Source organism: Microtus ochrogaster, unplaced genomic scaffold (assembly GCF_000317375.1).
Source record: "Microtus ochrogaster isolate Prairie Vole_2 unplaced genomic scaffold, MicOch1.0 UNK81, whole genome shotgun sequence".
NCBI classification, from domain to species: Eukaryota; Metazoa; Chordata; class Mammalia; order Rodentia; family Cricetidae; genus Microtus; species Microtus ochrogaster.
Genome location: NW_004949179.1, coordinates 322,415 through 342,122, shown reverse-complemented (window position 1 = coordinate 342,122; position 19,708 = coordinate 322,415). Strand labels below are relative to the sequence as shown.

The window sequence follows — 19,708 nt, the reverse complement described above, 5'->3', positions numbered from 1 at the left end:
TTCCCTGTCAGATACTATAGAAGAAACAAATGTCTCTAAGGATCAAAAGAGAAGTGTAGAACTTGAGTCAAACTTGAGATCACTGAATTCTGAATCTGCATTAGGAACATGGCAGTTGTGCCAGGAGGACCTATAGCAGTGCTCAGATCAGGTGGAAGGGATGTTTGCCAGCTAGATAGATGTGGTGGTAGAGTGCTGCCTTGTGAGACCCTGGCTTCATCCCCCCAAAAATAAGCAGTTAGAAGCGTGAAATGTTTCCAAGCTCATATCGGTTTCAAAGGAAAGGAAGCTGATCAGTCCTTAGTCTGGGGAGCCAGTGCAGTTTCACACGTGGAGATGAAGGCAACAGTTCCCAGCTTCTCTAGACTGAATTACTAACATGAGGCAAGGGGAGGCCACCAGTATGGACCACAGAACCCGTGTCTCTGTGGGCTAAGGTTCTCCTCCCCTCCCTCCCTCCTCCCCTCCCTCCCTCCCTCCCTCCCTCCCTCCCTTCCTTCCTTCTTTCTGTACAGTTTTTCAGTATATACCAGACTAGTCTCAAACTTGGGGTTCTTTGGCCATGGACTGTGGCATCATGGCACCACTACTACTTTGTGGGTGTGCTTGAAGTTTTCCATAACAGAAAGTTTAGGACCAGCAAGATGGTTCAATAAATAAAAACACTTCACCATAGCCTGGAGTCTAGTCTTCATCATGAGCCTGGGGTCCACCTCCTCGAATCTCACAGTGTTCATCTATGGGCTGTGAATTCCTGAATCTTACGCTTCAGCCTCAAACTGGACTTTGAGTATATTGTGAGAGTATCTTCAGTGTCTTTCAGAACTAATTCTTTGATTTTCAAATTGTTAGCCTTAAGGGAGCTACTTCTCATAAATACATAGTATAAAATGATAGGAGTATGTTTAAGGCTATTTCAGACATTGTTGAACAATGGAATTCAGTTCTGATCCCAATACAAAAATTCATTTAATGATTTTTATAAAATTTAAACCAACAACTCAAATACCAGGATTTTTGTTGTTTTTACTGTTTTGGTTTTCTTTTAAGCCAAGGAGGTCCCAGTAAGTAATGTTAGCTGGACTAAAACTCACTGTATATAGTTCAGGCTGGCCTCAAACTCTAGGTTTTTTTCAAGACAGGGTTTCTCTGTAGTTCTGGCTGTCCTGGAACTCACTTTATAGACCAGTGTAGAAGGAGCAGCGGGCTGCATTCCTGCCACCTGGCTCCCGGCCGCCTGGCTAGCTTATGCCCCGAAATAATAACAACACGGAAACTGTATTCTTTTAAACACTGCCTGGCCCATTAGTTTCAGCCTCTTCTTGGCTCTCACATCTTGACTAACCCATTTCTAATAATCTGTGTTGCACCACGAGGTGTTGGCTTACCGGAAAGGTTTCTAGTGTACGTCCATCTTGGGCTGGAGCTTATCGAGTCTGTCTGAGTCATCTTACCTCACTTCCTTCTACCCAGCATTCTGTTCTGTTTACTCCACCCACCTAAGGGCTGACCTATAAAATGGGCCAAGGCGGTTTCTTTATTAACCAATGAAATTAACTACTCCATCAGACCAGGATGGCCTCAAACTTGGAGGCCTGCCTCTGCCTTCTGAGTGCTGGGATTAAAGGTATGTGCCACCATAGCTTGGCTCCTTTTTTCTTTTCTTTTTTTTTTTTTAGACAGGATTTGAAGAAGACCACAGCCACCCCCACTCCGCTCCCACCATGGATGATCAAGAGTATGTTGCCCCATGCATGTTCTACAGGTGGCACTTTACTGAGACAGGCTCATAATCCCATTTGTGTAGTAAACTTCTGTGGTTTTCTGGGTTCTCCTGAGAACTGCCATGGCTGACATGGTGACTTCGGACTCTGGAGCTGTACTTATTAAACATCTTAAGAACCGGCTTGTGTTTTTGATCACTAGGCCCAGACAACTGTAGCCCTTGGGGTTGAGACCCTCCAAATAAAAAACAAAAACCACTCAGGTAATAGCATGTAAGAAAAATTGACATTGTCACTATTTTAAAGTGTGATATCTGGTAGCATTAGTATAGTCACAGTATTGTGTTTTTCTTCCCAATTCCAGAACATTTAAAATTTTTATTTTTTATTTTTTATCTGCTTGTGCCCACTCGTCCTATGTGGGTTGGTGTTCAAGGTCAGAAAAGGGTAACTCCCTGGAGCTGGAGTTCGCAGACCTTGTGAGCTGTCTGTTAGTCATTTGCATGGCTGCAAGAAATGTCTAGTCAAGTGTTCTCCCGGTTTTTGAATTGACTTGTCATTATGTTCTTCCTTGATGTGGGGGTGGGGGGGCTATTGTGAACCCGGACATTCTAAGTAAGCTCCCTTGACTGTTCACAGCCATAAGAAATTTTCCTGTCTGTAAGATGTTCTGGACATCAGGCCCTCATTAGGAGATTTTTGTCTGTTTCACCATTGGTTTTTTTTTTTTTTTTTTTTTTTTTTTTTTTTTGAGATAAGGTTTCTCTGTGTAGCCCTGGCTATCCTGGAACTCTCTTTGTCGACCAGACCAGGCTCTTTCCTAAATCACGGAGATTCGCCTGCCTCTGCCTCCCAAGTGCTAGGATCAAAGTGTGTGCTACCTCTACCCAGTGCTGTTAATACTTTTTGGTTAGATGTGTGAGAACCTGTTGCCAACTCCAAGGATAGGAAGTTTGACTTGTGGTTTCTTTTAAGATTCTATTGACTTAGTTAGGTCTTTGATCCATTTTGAGTTGTTTCTGGTTTTTGCTTTTTTTGAGGGAGGATAATTTTTTTTTTTTTTTGGTTTTTCGAGACAGGGTTTCTCTGTAGCTTTGGAGCCTGTCCTGGAACTCCCTTGGTAGACCAGGCTGGCCTCGAACTCACAGAGATCCGCCTGCCTCTGCCTCCCGAGTGCTGGGATTACAGGCGTGCGCCACTACCGCCCGGCTGAGGGAGGATAATTTTTGAGACAGGGTTCCTCTGTGTAGCCCTGGCTGCCTTCTAACTCACTCCGTAGACCAAGCTGGATTTGAACTCACATCACTCCTCCTTTTTCAGACTCCCCAGTGCTGGGATTACCTGTGTGGTAATCCACTATGCCTGGCTTGGTATTTTGAGATGCCTTGGTCTGCTGTTCAGGCTGTTTGTGGAGAACTGGGATGCAAAAGTGTTGTATGGCCTTCTAGCTTCTGTGAGCTTTCAATTGTTATCTTCCTTCTTGGTGTGAAGACTCTGGTTTAGTTTATAGGAGGGGAGTGAGAGGAAGCAAGCTTGCCTCTAGTTCTTTTTCTGGTTTGTTTAGGGAGTGTGTGTCCATTCTAGTACTGGGCCCTGGTGACACAGAGGTGTCTCCTGTCAGGGAGGTGTGTGGGAGCATATAACAAATGAGCACACAGACAGAAACTGTAGGTACCGCTGAGATCTGGGGGAAGAGCCCTGTGGGCAGGAGCAGGTGTGCAGAGCTAGCTTTTCCGTTTGGGGTGCTGGGGTTGTGAGATATGGAATGGTGGAAGCCACAGAGACTACAGACTTTTTAGCCAAGGCCAGGGTGGCTGCATTTTCCTCAGCATGATCTCACTGAGAATATACTTTTGTTGTTGTTTGTTTTGTTTTGAGACAGGGTTTCTCAGTGTAGCCTTGGCTGTTCTGGAACTCCTCTGTAGACCAGGCTGACATTGAACTCAGAGATCCAGCTGCCTCCGGAGCTCTGGGACTAAAGGTGTGCGCCACCACCTTCCGGGTTGAAGATGCAGTTCTTTGATTACTGTCCCTATGACAGCTCATGTGACAGACAGTTCAGCTCTGTGGGCTGGAGGTGGCTGCAGATGTGTGTAGGGGGAGTTGGCTGCCCACAGGCTGCAAAGACGTGAGGGTTCTGACCTAATTTTTCTTTGTCATGAACTGTGGCTTCAAATCTCCAATCCCCACCCTGGGCCTCCTACCAGTCAGCAGTACCACTGTGGCAGAGAGTGCCTCTGTGAAAGGGATATGGGACACAAGTTTTTTGTTTTTTTACTATATGGGACACATCTTGGTTCCTCGCTTTTGCTCAGTGTGTCTTTTTTGGGAATATTTTTTTCTGAACCTTTGAAGACTTTTTTTTTTTTTTTAAATGAGCATTTGTATGTATTTCTGTGTGAGGGTGTTGGTTTCCCTGAAACTGGAGTTACAGACAGATGTGAGCTGCCATGTGGGTGCTGGGAATTTTTTTTTTTTTTTTGAACCAGGGCCCTCTGGAAGAGCAGCCAGTGCTCTTAACTACTGAGCCATCTCTCCAGCCCTACCCCCATCCTGAAGGCTTTCTGTGCAAAATGATCTGTCCTAGGCAACAACATGAATGAAAGATCAGGCTGGAGGATTGATGAAGGATTAGTCCTACAGGAGTGTTGGCCTGCTTGTAAGGGTTATGGGCTCCATTTCATGGTGCTAGCAGTCTTGTTGAAGTGATAACTGTGGTCTTGGGTCACACTACAAGCACTGAGTGTTCCTTCACATTGCTGTGCTGAGCAGCAGCACATCCCTCTCCCTGGGCTGCAGGCGGCCAGCACTGGACACAGCTTGAGATTGGGTACCCTTGTGGGACCACTCCTAGCCTGGCCACAGTCAGACATGCTGGGGTATCTGAGGATTCTTGATGCCACATGTTTGTGTACATACTAATAAGTATCTGGAGTGCATACAATATGTGTTTGTGCATGTTGAGCAAGGCTGGTTAATGTGCCGCTAAGTAGGCTTTCAAGAGCTGAGGATGTAGAAGTGTCTGATGTTTCTCTCTGTCCTGTGGAGTCTGCTCTTCAGATGGACATCTTGTCACTTTTGGTGTCTAGATGTAGTGAGTGCTCCTTGGTCAGGTTCTGGGAGTCTTCAGGTCATCATTGGAGGCTGACAGGTAGCTTGGAAGCACACCCAGCCTACCCCATGGGACAGAAGCACCTGTGGATCATATGTCTGGTTTTTTGTTTTTGGTTTTTGTTTGTTTGTTTGTTTGTTTTTTGAGACAAGGTTTCTCTGTAGCTTTGGAGCCTGTCCTGGAACTAGCTCTTGTAGACCAGGCTGGTCTCGAGCTCACAGAGATCCGCCTGCCTCTGCTTCCCGAGTGCTGGGATTAAAGGCGTACACCACCACCGCCCGTGTTTTTTTTGTTTTTTTTTTAAGAGTCTATCTCCTAGTGACTATTGTCCTCACACACTGGCCAAAGTGCTCACTAGATTTAGAGTGAAGTGCTGTTACTCAACTAGGTAGGTCTAAGAGTTCTGAGGAGGGCACCAGGGCTGACTGTACTCAGTGTAGACTTTGAGGCAGTGACTTCCTTCTGGGACCTCTGTCTTTCCCTCAGGACCTTTCAGTGAGTGGAAGCCATCATGGTTCCTCATTCTCTTGCTGTCGGTTCCCCCTCACCCCCATACCTGATAACCATCTTAGGGTTTCACTGGTACACATGATCCCTTCTGAGTTTTAGATACCCTGGAGACATGTCCTGATCTTGTAGCTCCATCTTGCCACAGGGCCTCCATGGGCCATAGGCCTCCAGACCCTTGGCTGTAGTACATTCAGGTTTTACTGTCTTCCCAGATGCTCTCAGAGTCATCCCCAGAGCCTTTGGCTGGGCTCTGCACTGGAACAAGGTTAAAGTTTCATTCTTGTCTGAAGTTGAATTTGTAGCACGTCACTTCCTTGTCTGAGGGGCCTCTGCCCTTTAGAGTTCTACGTGTGTGTAAGGTTCAGAGACTTAATTAAACCTTGGGTCATGGGTTTGGTTTGAATTTGCAGGTTGCATGTCTTTTCTGAACCCTCTGCAGATGTAGTCTGGGGTGGGACTGGGAAAGCAGGCTGTTAACCACTCTGTTAGGGGATCCTGGAGCTGCACTGCTGTTTCTGTTCTTTGTGTAGTTTTGTCTGGGAGAAACACTAGCCTAGGTGGCCTGAAGGCTGTGGCTCATCATGGTACACAGTTTTATTTGGATACAGCCATACTCACTGGAGTATGTATAGTCAGGACCTCAGGACAGAGTTCTCTCACAGACACCAGAGGTGCTGGGCTGCTCCTGCAGTCCAGAATAGCTCTCAATGAAACTTACTTCCAAGTACCCAGCACAGTGCCAGCAGTGCTACTAGTGCTCATGCCCATCCCGTCCTTGGATCCCATAGCCCACCATGACACAAGCTCAGGTCTCCCCAAGGCAAGAGTTAGATTCCCTGTGACATGGGTATGGGACTTAACTCTTGTAGCCCATTTGTCTTATTAAATGGGTCCCCATGTTTTCTGTCATTTGAGTGGAGTTCTGAAAGGTAGTGTCTTTGACTTTTTTTGCCCATAGGCCTATGTTTTTCTTGCCTGATTTCACATTGTAAGTGGCTTACACTTTGTATTTTACAATTTTACATTGTAAGAGGAACACTGTAACTGTAGGTATGCCTCACACACTCAGTGGAGTTGAAATACTTTGTGTTTGCATGTCCCAGTAGAACATGTCCAGCTTGATGTGTGCTCACCCCTAAGGTGTTCCAGGTCCCTAGAACCTGCAGGGATGATTTGAGGTGTGCTTTCTGTGGGACTCTGCCTAGAGCAGTACAGACTGCAGATCTAGTATCCTCCCATTCTCTAGGTTACTCCTACCTACCTCACCATGCTAAATCTCAGGTTTGCTCTTGTAAACTGGGGGATGGTCATCACATTCAACCTTACAGGTAGTTGGTAGAGCTAAACTGGGGATGCTACTGGCTAAGGGCCACTGGGTGTTAGGAAGAAAACCCTGACTTCATGTTAACACCAAAGGAAACACTGAGTGGATGAGGCCCAAGGATCCTGTCAGCACCAACCCCAGAGAGAAGCCCACATATGCTCATTCATTTAGTGCCTTCTGGGCAGTGTGTGTGTCTGTGTCTGTGTTTACCCCTTGCCAGGCTAGAGGCACACCAAGGACACAGTCTCTTGCAGAGACAAAGTACATTTGAGTTGCTGTTGCCTACCTTTTTATAAACCACCTTTATGTGAAATCCTTCAGTCACTCTTTGGTGCTGGAGTTTCCCCTGGTCTGACTACCCCATAGCTTCTTGTCAGTGGCCTCTTCACTATCACTACACAGGGAGCCTTTGTTTCATTCAGAGTGGCTGCTTCACCTTCCTGGCGTCATGTGTGTACAGTAGGGGTAAGGCATTGCCTGATTGTGAAGATGTCAGTACAACTGTGGTTTATGTGTCATTTTTTACCATGCAGCAGAGGTTGCTACTGCAGGTCAGTATTGGGGGAAGGAGACAGTGGGAAATTGACCACTAGGCCCACCTAGAATTTGGTACCTATCACCTTATTGAGGAGACACATCTGTCCTCAGCTTGTGAGGCTCTGGGTGTTTGGCATCTGATGAGCCCTAGCATAAGTGAGGTATTTGGGTAAGGCCATTTGGCAAGGACCAGTGTGACCCTCCTGTTGCAAGTCACAGGGATTCTGCAGGAGAGGTTCTGGTCTCATCATCTCCTCCTTGGGACTTTGAAGGCCTAGGACAAGCTGTTGGGCTTTCATGATTTCATTTGACTTACTCATTATGTCATATATGTAGGCATGGGCCACAGTATGCATGTATAATTTGGGAGGAGTGGTGACTTGGGGCTCAGAGGGGCATTTGTTGGGGCATTTGTTGCTCTTCAAGAACATCTGAATTCTGTCCCCACACCCATGTGGTTGCTTACAACCATTCATAGCTCTAGATATCAAGTTCCAAGGTATCTGGCACCTTCATCTGACTTCTCAGGCTGGCACAATACACATACAAACATATGAGTCAAAACATTCATGTAGATAAAATACTAATTTTTTTTTAAGTGCCTGACGTAATGGTTCATGCCTTTAATCTCAGCACTCTGTGAGCATAGGAAGATTTATTTCTGAATTCAAGGCCAAGCTGGGCTACATAGTTAGAGACCTTGTCTCCAAAAAAAAAAGTGTGTATAATTGCTGTGAACTTTTTACTTTTTGCACTGGAGAGATGGCTCGGTTGTTAAGAATGTTGAGAGTATCTATGTCAGTACCCAGTACCCACATGGCAGCTCACCTGTACCTAAGAATCATTCTCTCTTCTGGCCTCTGAACTTCTAGAGCACTTTACTCACATGTTCACAGACACACGCCTGTGTATGTAATTAATATAAGGAATAAATCAGTCTCTCTCTTCCTGGCTGTCCTAGAACTTGCTTTGTAGACCAGGCTAGCCTCAAACTCAGAGATCTGCCTGCCTCTGCCTCCAAAGTGCTGGGATTAAAGGTGTGTACCATCACTGCCCAGCTGTAATAAATCTTAAAACATTAAAAACAAACCAAAAAACAAAAACTTAAACTACAGTGTGGCTGCTCTTGGAAGTCCAGTGTTGCAGGAGCACATCTCAGGGCAAGGATGCTGAGCTCTCCAGAGTTTCCCGGTGTCCAGGAAACAGGATCTTACTATATAGCCCTGGTAGCCATGGAACTCACCCTATAGTTCAGGCTGGTCTCACACTCAAAACAATTCTCCTGCCTCAGTTCTTTTGAGATTGGGATGAGAGACTACTGGTAAGGTAAGCATTTTAAAACTCTGTGTACGTACTATTACTTAGTAACTTGAATTTTTCTCCTTCAATCTGTTTTCAGTATCCTACTCCATGTCTTTCCCATATCTTGGTGAGGCGGGGTGGGGAAACGAGCCTCCACTCTATCCTTTGCCATGGATCACTTTTTTGTCTCCTACGTTGAATTGGCTTCTTTTTACTTGGCCTCACATAGGCCTGACAGTATTTAAAGGTTGAGACTTGGACTTTTGCGTCTGAATTCCTTCCTGAAGAGTCCCAGCCACTCTCATTTGGATGTGTGGCAGGAAGTGACTGGGGCCCACCCGGGCAGGTCTGAGTGTCTGTTCTGCTTTGGAGGAGAGAGACCTGCCTGTTACAACTTAGCTGTCTTCTCCCTTACCTCCCCCACCACATGCTTGGGGCATGGCTATCTAGCGGCTGTGCCATGTGGTCAGAGTGGACAAGGCTCCCAAACCCCGGTTGCTGATAGGGGTGATCTGGTCTCCAGCATGGGTCACAACTCTCTGGAGAGTGCTAGCTGCAGGCCAGGAGGAACTGGCCAGCAGGACTTCTTTGCCTTATGATTGACTCTGTGTGTCCTTGTCATTGTTTGATATGTGCAGCTGCTTTATAAGGCCTGCTTTCTTCCAGATAGGAAGTGATGTCCCTCAGAGTCCTGGGATAGAAGCTGCCCTAAAGGAGGGTTCCACTGCATTAAATTGTAGTCTTAATTTTTCCTTCCCCATTTCCATTGCTTGGGTAGAACCTTATAAACCAGAGTAGCCCCCTTCCCTCATTGGTACTTAGCAAAACTTCAGAGCGCACCAGGGTTTCTCTGTAGCTTTGGAGCCTGTCCTGGAACTACTAGCTCTTGTAGACCAGGCTGGCCTCAAACGCTATCCAGTTGGTTTTTTTAGAGCAAGGCAGACCTCTGTCTTCTGTGTCATCATTCTTTCCCGCTGGAATCCTGTCCCCTCCCCCACAGCCCATCTGGAACATTTCCATCAAGACTGAGTTCTGATGCACTCTTTCCCACCTGGCCTCTGCCTCTCTGCTCACCCTAACCACCCAGACCTGTCACCTGACACCCTTGGCCATTTCATTTTTTGCCCAGCTGTGCATTCCTGTGCACGGAGTAACCCTCAGCCCCTAGGATAGCAGCTCCTCTGGTAGAGGGAAGGAGAGGGAAGTGTTTGTTTCTCTCTTCCTCCTCCTCTCCCTTCTTTACTCCCTCCCTCCATCTCTCCTCCCTTGGGGCTAAGGTCCTCCAGGTTCCAGACATCAGCTGTCAGTTTTGTCCATGTTCTACCCACTTATTGCAGCCTTCCATTTATGTCTGGGTTTCACATTTTTGAGTATTGCTGAGGTTGAGCTTCCACAGTCAGGACAGCAGAGTCTAGCCTGTTGAGTCTTGGCATGATGCTCAGTTTCAGCTTGGAGAAGCTTTTCATTCTTTTACATAATACCCAGAATGTGCACCTGCCGGCCTGGCCCCAAGCCCTTCTCGATTTGCATGGTGTGTTAGTGTGTCAGTTAGACTGTTACTTGTGTCTGTGGATTAGATTAGCAGGGGATGGTCACTGGCCCGCCATCCTTAGCCTGTGTTGGGTATCTTTGCTCTAGATGACTTCTTAGAGGTCCTGGGCCCAGCTGCTGCATTTGACCTTTGGCACTTGACTTAGAGCTGGCTTCTTGCCCAAGGTCCTCCCTTCAGTTGTGTTGTGGCATTTTTACTGAAAGGAAGCAGCCTCTAGGTAGCAGTTAATGGTGTTTGTGCTGCCTCAGAGACCTACTTTTGGTATACAACAAGGACTTGAGCCCTTTGTCCAAAGGCTGGCAGAGGCATCTGTGTAGGACTCTTGCTGAGGGAGCCCTTTGCTGTACCCCACCTACCCACTAACCTTCAGGCTCCACTGGTGGTTGCTAGGATTGCTGCATTTGCAGGTATGAGGCCCAGTCCTGGGTGTTGGAGAGCAGGGAGACTCTGGCTCTCAGTGTTCTACCCCCCCTCCTTGGTAATTGGATGGCCCTTGTGACCTTTGTATCTCTACCCTTAAAGTGACCATCATTTCCTGTGCTGCTGCCATGCAGTCAGTCAGTGGCTGGTGAGACCCATTCCCCTCAACAGGCCTGTGGTAGTTACTCTGGGGCAGCATTCTTTTTCCCCCTAGGAATTTTAAAACACACCCTCATTTACCCCTTTCTCTGCCTCTTAGAATGCTTCCTAAAAGGTTAGTTTCTTCCTGTCCACTTTGTGCCTGCAGCACTGGTCCCAAGGAGACCTTGGTTCTGATGACCTTGGGGGGTAGGGCTCTTCTTACCACAGAATATCAAGGTGGGCTGATATTCCTCAAGGACACAGCTTTGGAGGCTCAGCCCCTAGTGGAGAGGGCACACCCTGCTTGGGACCTCTGTGTGGTGCTGTCCCTCCAGTTCTGCTTGTCTTTCTGGAGGTGGGTAGGCATATCCCAGGCATCCCCTCTCCTGCCTTCACCCAGCCCATCCTGAGGTCGGCTCAAGGTGGACTCCTTGGATCCTGTTTAAGTTCTGAGCAGGTAACTGTCTCCATCTCCATTTGATTGTGTGTGGGGTGTTTTAGAAACATAGAGAACAGTTTCCTCAACTCCTGCTAGACACTTGCTTTTCCTCAGCCACTTATTTATTTGCTTATTTGTTTATGTGTTTATTTGTGAGTTTTCGAGGCAGGGTTTCTCTATAGCTTTAGAGAACTCACTCTTAGACCAGGCTGGCCTCGAACTTACAGAGACCCAATTGCCTCTGCCTCCCTCCCGAGTGCTGGGATTAAAGTTGCTCCACCACTGCCCAGCTCCTTAGTGCTTTCTTAGCAACAAGGAAGCGAGAGACTGGTGTGGAAAGGTGGACTTCAGATAGGGTGTGTAGTGTATTCAGATGAACTAAGAGATTCTGAGGCTAAGGCCTGAGGCTGCCCTAGGAAAACCCTGCCTGCCTGCAACAGAGTTGTGGTGGTGGAGTGTGAGGGCAGAGCCAGGCATAGAGCTTCACTCTTGTTGTCTTTTGAAACAGGGTTTCTCTGTGTAGCCCTGACAGTCTTGGAACTCACTCTGTAGATCAGGCTGGCCTTGAACTCACAGAGATCCACCTGCCTCTGCTCCTTGAGTGTGGGGATTAAAGGTGTGTGCCACCACTGCCCTTCGAGCTTCACTCTTGAGAGTCATAATGTTCCCCCAATTTTCATATGCTTTTCTTGTCAGTCCTAGGCTCCCATCTTTCCCTGTCCAGGCCTGGGCGTGCTTGTATCCTGTCTGAGGATGCTGCCAATCTGCCTCCTCACTTGTTCTAGAACACAGCAGCTCTGCTTCAGGCAGCTCCGACACCCCAGGGCAGTGACTTGTTGGCTTTCACAGGGAGACCAGACAGATTGTAGCAGATTTGGCAAGGTTTATTGTGCTGGAGGAACAGCGGGGCTAGAGGTGCTGGTGGGGTAGAAGAGGGGGATGTACCCTGGCGTCTGGGGGAGGGTGGCGGGGTGCAGGTTGGAGTGACAGGAGAGTTGGGGGCAGATGATCGCAATCCGCTCTGGACTGAGTCATGTTAGGGTTAAAGCATCAGCCTTGTCTAGGGGTGCAGAAGAGGAGCTCCTGGGTCCTCAGTCTTCTGAGATGGGGCAGGGAACCTTTTGGGTCTGTGAAGAGGGGGAAGAGAGAGATGATACTCTGGTTTGACCATGGGAGCACATCCTTGATATGACGCCACCAGTCTCCCAGAACCTGGAAGGGGCTTCCAGAACTGACTTTGTCCAGGACAGGCCTTCCCTACCATATTTGCCCGTGGGGGAACTGAGGCATCTGGAAGGAGGTACCCTTTCATCAAGGATGTAGAATCAGAGGGTTTTCCATCAAGCCTCCTGGAGGTGTGAGCTGAGGTTTTCTGCAGGACTATACTCTGGGTGCCAGATGTCCCATGAAAAAACATTCCTTGGATCCTGCCAAAGCTCAGCCAGATTTTTTTTTTTCCTGTCCTTAGTGAAATCTGGGTTCTCTCTGACTTTACCTAGTCTGGTGTCGTGTAGTGTTAAGACCTGGGTTCTGAGCGGCCCCTTTAAGAACGCCTTGTTCCAGACCCTGCTGTGGAATGCCAGCAAGCTGTCCTCCTGTCTCTGCTAGGGTTAACAACACTTCACTTCAGCTGTGTTGTCTGGAACCGGTTCAGACTGGTTTTCTAGAAAGTGCTTTGTCTCTCTGACTGAATCCTAGGAAGGGTCATGTGGAGCCCAGTGATGTCATAGGATCAAAAACTGACTCAGCGGTTTTGTTTTTTGTTTTCCTTTTTCTTTAAATCAAGATATGTGTGCCACAGGGCCATGGTGGTGGCATGTTGGGATGGACCAGTCTATATTCTGCTCAGTGTATCACTGCCAAAGAGCTTAATATGACTCTCACTTCTGGCTCCTGACTCTCACTTCTGGCTCCCTGGAGGGGAGCTCAGGCACACAGCACCTGAGGTTACCTCTGTTCATGTTTCCTATATATCATTGCAATACAGGTGCCAGCCCCCTGGGCTGGTTTTCAGGCCCACAATTGGCACCCTTCTTCCACAGAAGGACCCTGCCCAGTAACAGCTGTTACTGCTTTCCTCCCATTTGAACTCCTTGTCTTCTCAGAAATTGCCACACCCCAGAGGCCTGTGGACCTTCTGCTCAGCCATCCTGAGGGTGTGAAGAAAGTCTAGGAGGGGCTTGTGTGGTCCTGTTCTTGTCCCTTCTCCAACCAGCCTCCTCTGTGAGGAAAACAAAGCCATTCTCCAGACTTTAAGAAGGGTCTGCTTCTCCGTGCCTGGTTCAGATGTTGTGTCCTTCCTTTCACATACAGAATGAGCGAAGAAGCATGTCGAACCCGCAGTCAGAAGCGAGCCCTTGACCCCGACCTCACGGAGGATGATGTGGAGAACAAGAAAATGAAAATGGAGAGAGCACCATCAGAGCTGACCGTGGACGGAGACACCACGGTGATGCCTGAGTCAGGTGTAGGCCCAGCCCAGGGGTTGCTGAGGACAACAGAGATCACGGCCACAGGATCAGGCGAAGGGCTGGTAGGAGATGGGCCTGTGGACATGCGCACCTCACACAGGTGAGTGAGAAGAGCCAGTGGACTGGGCTGGAGCCTAGCAGAGGCTAGGTCCAGGGGAAGGGTGTCCCTGAGTCCTAGGCTGGGACGCTGTCAGTGGCAAGTCCTTGAGTCTCCTAAGGGAGGAAGTCCCCTGCCACTTCTGGGGTTATAGGAGTACTGGGACATTCCTTTGATGTGAGTGCCCAGGGAGGCCAGGCTTCTGCCATCTGTCCTGTGGGTTTCTTCTGATCATCACTAATTACTTCAAGGGAACTTTGTAGGTGCTCAGACTTTGTGACACGCACAGGTGAAAGCCTGAAATAAGACTCAACCTCCTACCGTATTTTCACTCGGAAACCTTTTTTCCCAACACCTGCATTACCCTTTCTTCAGAACACTCTAAGATGGAGCATTTACCCCAGATTACACTGAGGGCACAGCCTCCCACCATGTGATGAACTCCCCTGACTCCCTTTTCTGCCCACTGGGATCCTGTACCTTGAGGATCCCAGCCTGCCTCAACATTTACCCACTGAGGGCCAGCACTGGTGGGGTGCACAGGGATTTCAGTCTTTCAGCAATGTGCGTGTTGGGACCCTGAGGGCTTCCATATTGGCTGGTGCTTCTTAGAATCCGGACAACTTGGAGGTTAGTGGGAAAGTCCAGCCTCCCTTCTATTGAGAACACTTTGTGAATTTGCCAGTAGGAAGGCTTTTTTCATCTGGGCAAATGTGACAGGATATGCCTCTCTAGGAGCTGCAGACAGGAAGATAAGGAGTCCAGGCAAGTTTATTCTCAGCTGCACATGGAGTTGGAGGCCAGCCTGGGATGCACAGGATCCTGTCTTGCTCACAGCCCTCCACTCCCTGGAAAACTTGTCTCTTTCTGACTGCTTTCTGCTGAGCCTCTTCTAAACCTAAGGGTTTATTTCAAAATTAGTCAAAATGATAGACTTGGGCTCCTTTTCTCCTTCTGACTTTCTGGGTCCATAGCCTTCTGGTGAGACTTCTGATGGATGAGTTCCCAAAGCCGAGAGGGGAGGGAGTAGGTAGGTTCTTTGGGGTATGCCAGATCTGTTCCATACTTTGTCCACTGTGGCCTGGTCCTCTGTGGGGGTGGCTGGTGAAATCCAGAGTTGAATGTTAAGGAGTGAAAGAGCCCCTCTTGTGTTGCTGAAGCCCAGGGCTATGTCAGGCCTCTGAACCTGGGGCCTCCCTGAGCTGTTGTTTTCTAAACTGTCCCTGAAGCTGCTTAGGATGCAGGGAACATAGGACCCAGATACCCTGGAGTGACCCCCAGGGCTCGAGCTGGTACAGGTGTAAGAGTGGAGAAGAAACCCAACCCTGCAGGTCAGTGGACAGAGTAGGGGCCAGGTCACATGCTCTCCCTGGGCAGAGCATCCAAGCCACATTTCCTGGTGAAATAGTCACGCTGCCTTGCAGGTTGATGAAGTGACAGGAAGTGTGCTCTCAGTGGCAACCTCTGCAGTATGGGGACAGTCTGAAGGGAAGAGCCCTGGTTTCTGAGTTTGATCTTCTTTGGGGTGTCTGGCCAGGGTCACCTTTAGTGACTTCCTCCAGCACTGTGTGTATTATGTTAGTGTCAGGCAGGACTTGAGTTCTGTGTAGACTCATGGAGTGAGTGCATCCATCCAGAGTAGTGAGGGTGAGGTATTTTTGCTTTGGCCTCACCATACCTGTATGTAGAGAATAATTTATCAGATGCTTACAAAGCTTCGCAGGCTTGGTAGTGTCACTCATTACCTTGTTCAGCTGAAAAAAAAAATACTTTAAGTTGAACATTTCTAGACCAATATGGCTGTTAATTTCCATATAGTGCCAGCTCAGCCTGGTAAACTGACACACTTTTCTGAGGTTGGTAAGACAAAGCTAGTTTCCAAAATTCAAATCATCCAAGTAAAGATGCATAGGCAGAACAATGTTTTGCCACAGCTTTCCAGATTCTGCAGTCAGGTGAGCCAAAGAGACTCATCTAAGAGGCGTCCAGGTGGCACCTCAACTGTGAACTGTGCCAAAAGAAGTGAGTTTTTATTTTTTTCTTTTGGGTCTTACTGGTAGACCTGACTGACCTGGAACCATGGCTGTAGACTAGGCTAGCCTTGAACTCTTAAGAGATCCATCTTCCTGCCTTTGCCTCCCATTGCTGGTTTTAAGATGTGTGCCAAACATGCCTATGTCCTTTAAGTCTTTTTTTTTTTTGTTTGTTTGTTTGTTAACTTGTGTTGCTGGGAGGGTTGTGGGAATTGGGGAATCTGTGTGGAGGCTAGATGTCAGCTGCAGGTGTCACTCAGGAGCTGTCCACCTCACTTTTTGAAATTCTCTTTCACTGAGCCAAGGCTTGGCAGTTTGGTCAGACTGTTAGGAAAGTGAGCCCCAGAGACCCATCTGTCTCTGTGTCCCCGGTCCTGAAATTACAGGTGCTACCAAGTCCTGCTATTTATGCAGGTACTTGGGTGGAGCCATCTCCCCAGTGCCTGCTCTGTAGATTTGAAAAGTGTGTGCTGCCAGGTCCTTGGTCCATACCAGGACATGAATATGGGTAGTACTGGGGGGAGGGAACCATTGCTCTCCAAGGATATGTCGTCCCAGAGGTTGGATAGCTTAGCTTCCAGAAGATTAGCTTTGTTTGTATGTCTGTCCTCTGTGTCTTCCTGGCTTTCATTCCACGCTATGAGATTCATGTGCACTGCTTCATAGCACAGGCCTTACGGGTTCCATACCAATGACTTGCCAATCACAAATAATGAGTGGGCTGGGGGGGGGTAGCCTAGTAGTAATACCTTTTCACTGCTATGACAGAATGCCTGAAGCTGCTGAAGGAGAGAAAAGCTTATTAGTTGTTGATGGTTTGAGGCTATATCCCATTGTGGCAGGGGAGGGATGTGTTGGGGGGAAAGCTGCTAGTTAGTTCCTTGCCACTTATCCCTGAAATAATCACATGGAAACCACATTATTTAAATCACTGCTTGGATCATTAGCTTTAGCTTCTTACTGGCTAACTCTTACATAATAGTTTAACCCATCTTCACTGATCTGTGTATTGCCACTTGGCAGTGGCTCACCGGCAAAGTTTCAGCATGTCTGACTCTGGTGGAGGCTCCATGACTTCTCTGACTCCGCCCTCCTTTCTCCCAGTATACAGCCTAGCTTTCCCCACCTAGTTCTGTTCTTCCCTGCCATAGGCTCAAAGCAGTTCTTTATTCATTAACCAATAAAAGCAACACACAGACAGAAGGACCTCCCACACCAGGGATGGAGGCAGGAGCCTGTGGTAGCTGGTCAATAACAGTGTTTCTGTGATCAAAGAGCAGAGACTGTTGAATACTGTTGGTATGCAAATCATGTCTTCCTTTTTATGCAGAATTGGACTACATTCATTCACAGTGACCTAGAGGTGTGTCTTTTAGGTGATTGTAAATTCCATATAACCATTGCAGGTAGAGCACAGAGCCATGAGTTGAGTGCCCAGCACCAAAAAGAAAAGGGTGTAGGATTTGTGCTTACGCTAAATATATAAGGACTTTGCCTAGGTACTGTGGCGTGCCTGCTTGCAGCGTTCACAGTGAGTCAGCTGTTTTGAATGATGTACAACATAACGTGTTGTATTCTGGGCAAACATTCATACCATGTTACACCAGAGGCTGGAACATCTCAGAACTGGGGAGCAGAGAAGGCCTGGGATAACCAGCCACTGGTACCAAGGGTTTTGACTGTATGCTTCTGGAATTTCTTTTTTTCATTATGTGTATGTATGTTTGTCGGTGTGTATGCCCAAGAAGGAGTGTCAGCTTACTGAAGCTGGAATCCCCGCCATCAGTCACATGAACTGCCTCATGTAGGTGCCAGGAATTGAACTCCTGTCCTCTGCAAGAGCAGTATGTACTCTTAACCACTAAGCCATTTCTCCAACCTGCTTCTAGAATTCTAATTGGCTCTTTTTCAAAACTTCTCTTTGTCTCATGTTCCCATCATGGACATTTTGAAGGCTAGGGTAGGATCTGGTGGTGGCAGAGACATGGGATTTCTGTTTTCTTTGAAGGTGGACTGAGATCACAAATTAATGTCTCTGTGAATATGTGTGTGTATCATTGTAGCCAGATGACTTGGAACATGGGTGGCAGATGTAGTGGTGGAGTCAGTGCTCTATATCCCTTCTTCTACTCTAAAGTTTTTCTGGCCGTTTCCTAGTGTCTTTTATATTTGTAATAAATTGAGAATAGAGGGAAATTAGGGATTATGACTGAAGAAAGCATCAAATCCCCTTCCCAGAAGGCAGTGTGGGTGGTACAGTGAGACAGAAACTGTACTCCTCAGCCTGCCACTGCTTCTCTTCTAGTGACACCCCATAGGTTCAAGGAAAGAGATAGATACCAAGCAAACAAACGGAGCCCTGGGTGAGTTCATGAACGAACAAGTGGTTTGAAGACAGAAACTGTTATCTTATAGGATTGCCAAGCGAGAGAGGAGCTTTGAGGGTGGGGTTCTCACTGTGTAGTTGAGGATGGCCTGCAGCACACAGAGATTCTCTTCCTCTCTGTTTTCTGAATGCTAGGGTTAAAGATGTATGCCAGCCCAATGAGGGATGTTTTATAAGATAAGGAAGAAATCAGTCACCAGCACATGTGCATCTGACCACAGCTCTGGATGCCCAAACCTAGACCATCAAGATTCATGTTAGAAGTAGATGATTCTTGGATGGGTGAAATGGTTCGGTGGGTAAAAGCACTTGCCACTCAAGCCTGGCAACCTGAGCTTAAATCTGCAGAACCCATGTAAAGGTGGAATGAGTGACAGCTTCACAAAACTGTCCTCTGTCCTCCACATGCACTTCTCCCCGGCCATGCACAAACACAATGGCGGTAATTTTTAAAGAACAGAAGGTTACTGATGTAAACAGAAGGTTTACTCTCTGTACATGTCACCAAGGTTGACAGATCCACTGTTGACCCATTCGGCCTGACTGACATCTGCATAAGTGTGCATTGAACATTTCTCTGGGTTAGCTGTAATAAAGATGACAGACAATGGTCAGTATTAGTAATGATGTGTGGAAACCAGAGCCTCTTGTATATGCCCCTGGTCAGAGTGTAAAGTAGCACTAGCAACCATTTTTCTCCAACTCTATAGACAAGAAGACATGACTGAGGAAAAATGGAATCCCTTCCCTCACACAGGGGAACTCAGATGTCCATAGCCCCAGGAGTAGGGTACATGCCAGCCCCAGAGGAGATACCCAGGTGTCTGTAAGCAAGTTACTAGTCCCAGGAAGGAAGTAGAGAACATTCTAAGACACAGATGAACTATAGCTGACCATGCTGAAAGGGCCATGGCAGACCCCAGTGACTGACCATACATAATTAATTTAGACGACATGGCCAAGGAAAGGTATGCACGAGACCCCCTGGGTTCCATCTCCAGCACTAAGAACAAAAGGAGGAAAATGATTAGAGCTAAAGTCCACAAAATGACCCAGTGGATAAAGAAAGGGGCTTGCCACCCTGTCTGATAATCTGTGTCTGAGCTTTAGGGTCTGCGCGAAAGGAGAAAACCCCATTCTCACAGGCTGTCCTCTCAACTCCATGTGCAGGCTGTGTCACATGTGTGTCCTAGATACACAAAACACGGTGCAACTTAAAAATTTAGACTAAGATCTGGAGAGGAAGACATGGATGAATAGCTGTGTGGGAGCAGGGGGTGGAAGAGCAGTGCAGGGACATCTCTGAATTGCACTTTTTATTGTAGAGTCTCATGGAGTTTAGGCTGCCTCTAAAATCCTTATTCTCCTGCTTCCATCTCCTGAATGCTGAGATTACAGATGAGTGCTTCCACGCTAAATAGTACTGTTAATGACACTGAGTTCTGCCCTCCATGTTTTAGAAGCAATCAGGGTTTAGCATTCTTGCTCAGTGGCGAAGCCCTCCCTTTTTGTGTACAAGGCCATGTGTTGTTGTTGTTGTTGTTGTTGTTGTTGTTGTTGTTCTTCTTCTTCTTCTTCTTCTTCTTCTTCTTCTTCTTCTTCTTCTTCTTCTTCTTCTTCTTCTTCTTCTTCATATTTATTTATTATGTATACAATATTC

General features: G+C 47.4%; 1 protein-coding gene across 5 annotated transcripts in view; it reads left to right on the top strand.

The window, feature by feature from the left end:
- Gatad2a (GATA zinc finger domain containing 2A) overlaps positions 1-19,708 on the top strand; it is an 88,647-nt gene that overhangs the window by 46,524 nt on the left and 22,415 nt on the right. For all 5 annotated transcript variants that reach the window (XM_026777753.1, XM_013354975.2, XM_026777752.1 and 2 more), the window contains one exon: positions 13,375-13,632. In XM_026777753.1, coding sequence (XP_026633554.1) covers positions 13,376-13,632 — 257 coding nt within the window. In that variant the 5' untranslated portion in view covers position 13,375. The remainder of the gene's footprint in view (positions 1-13,374; positions 13,633-19,708) is intronic.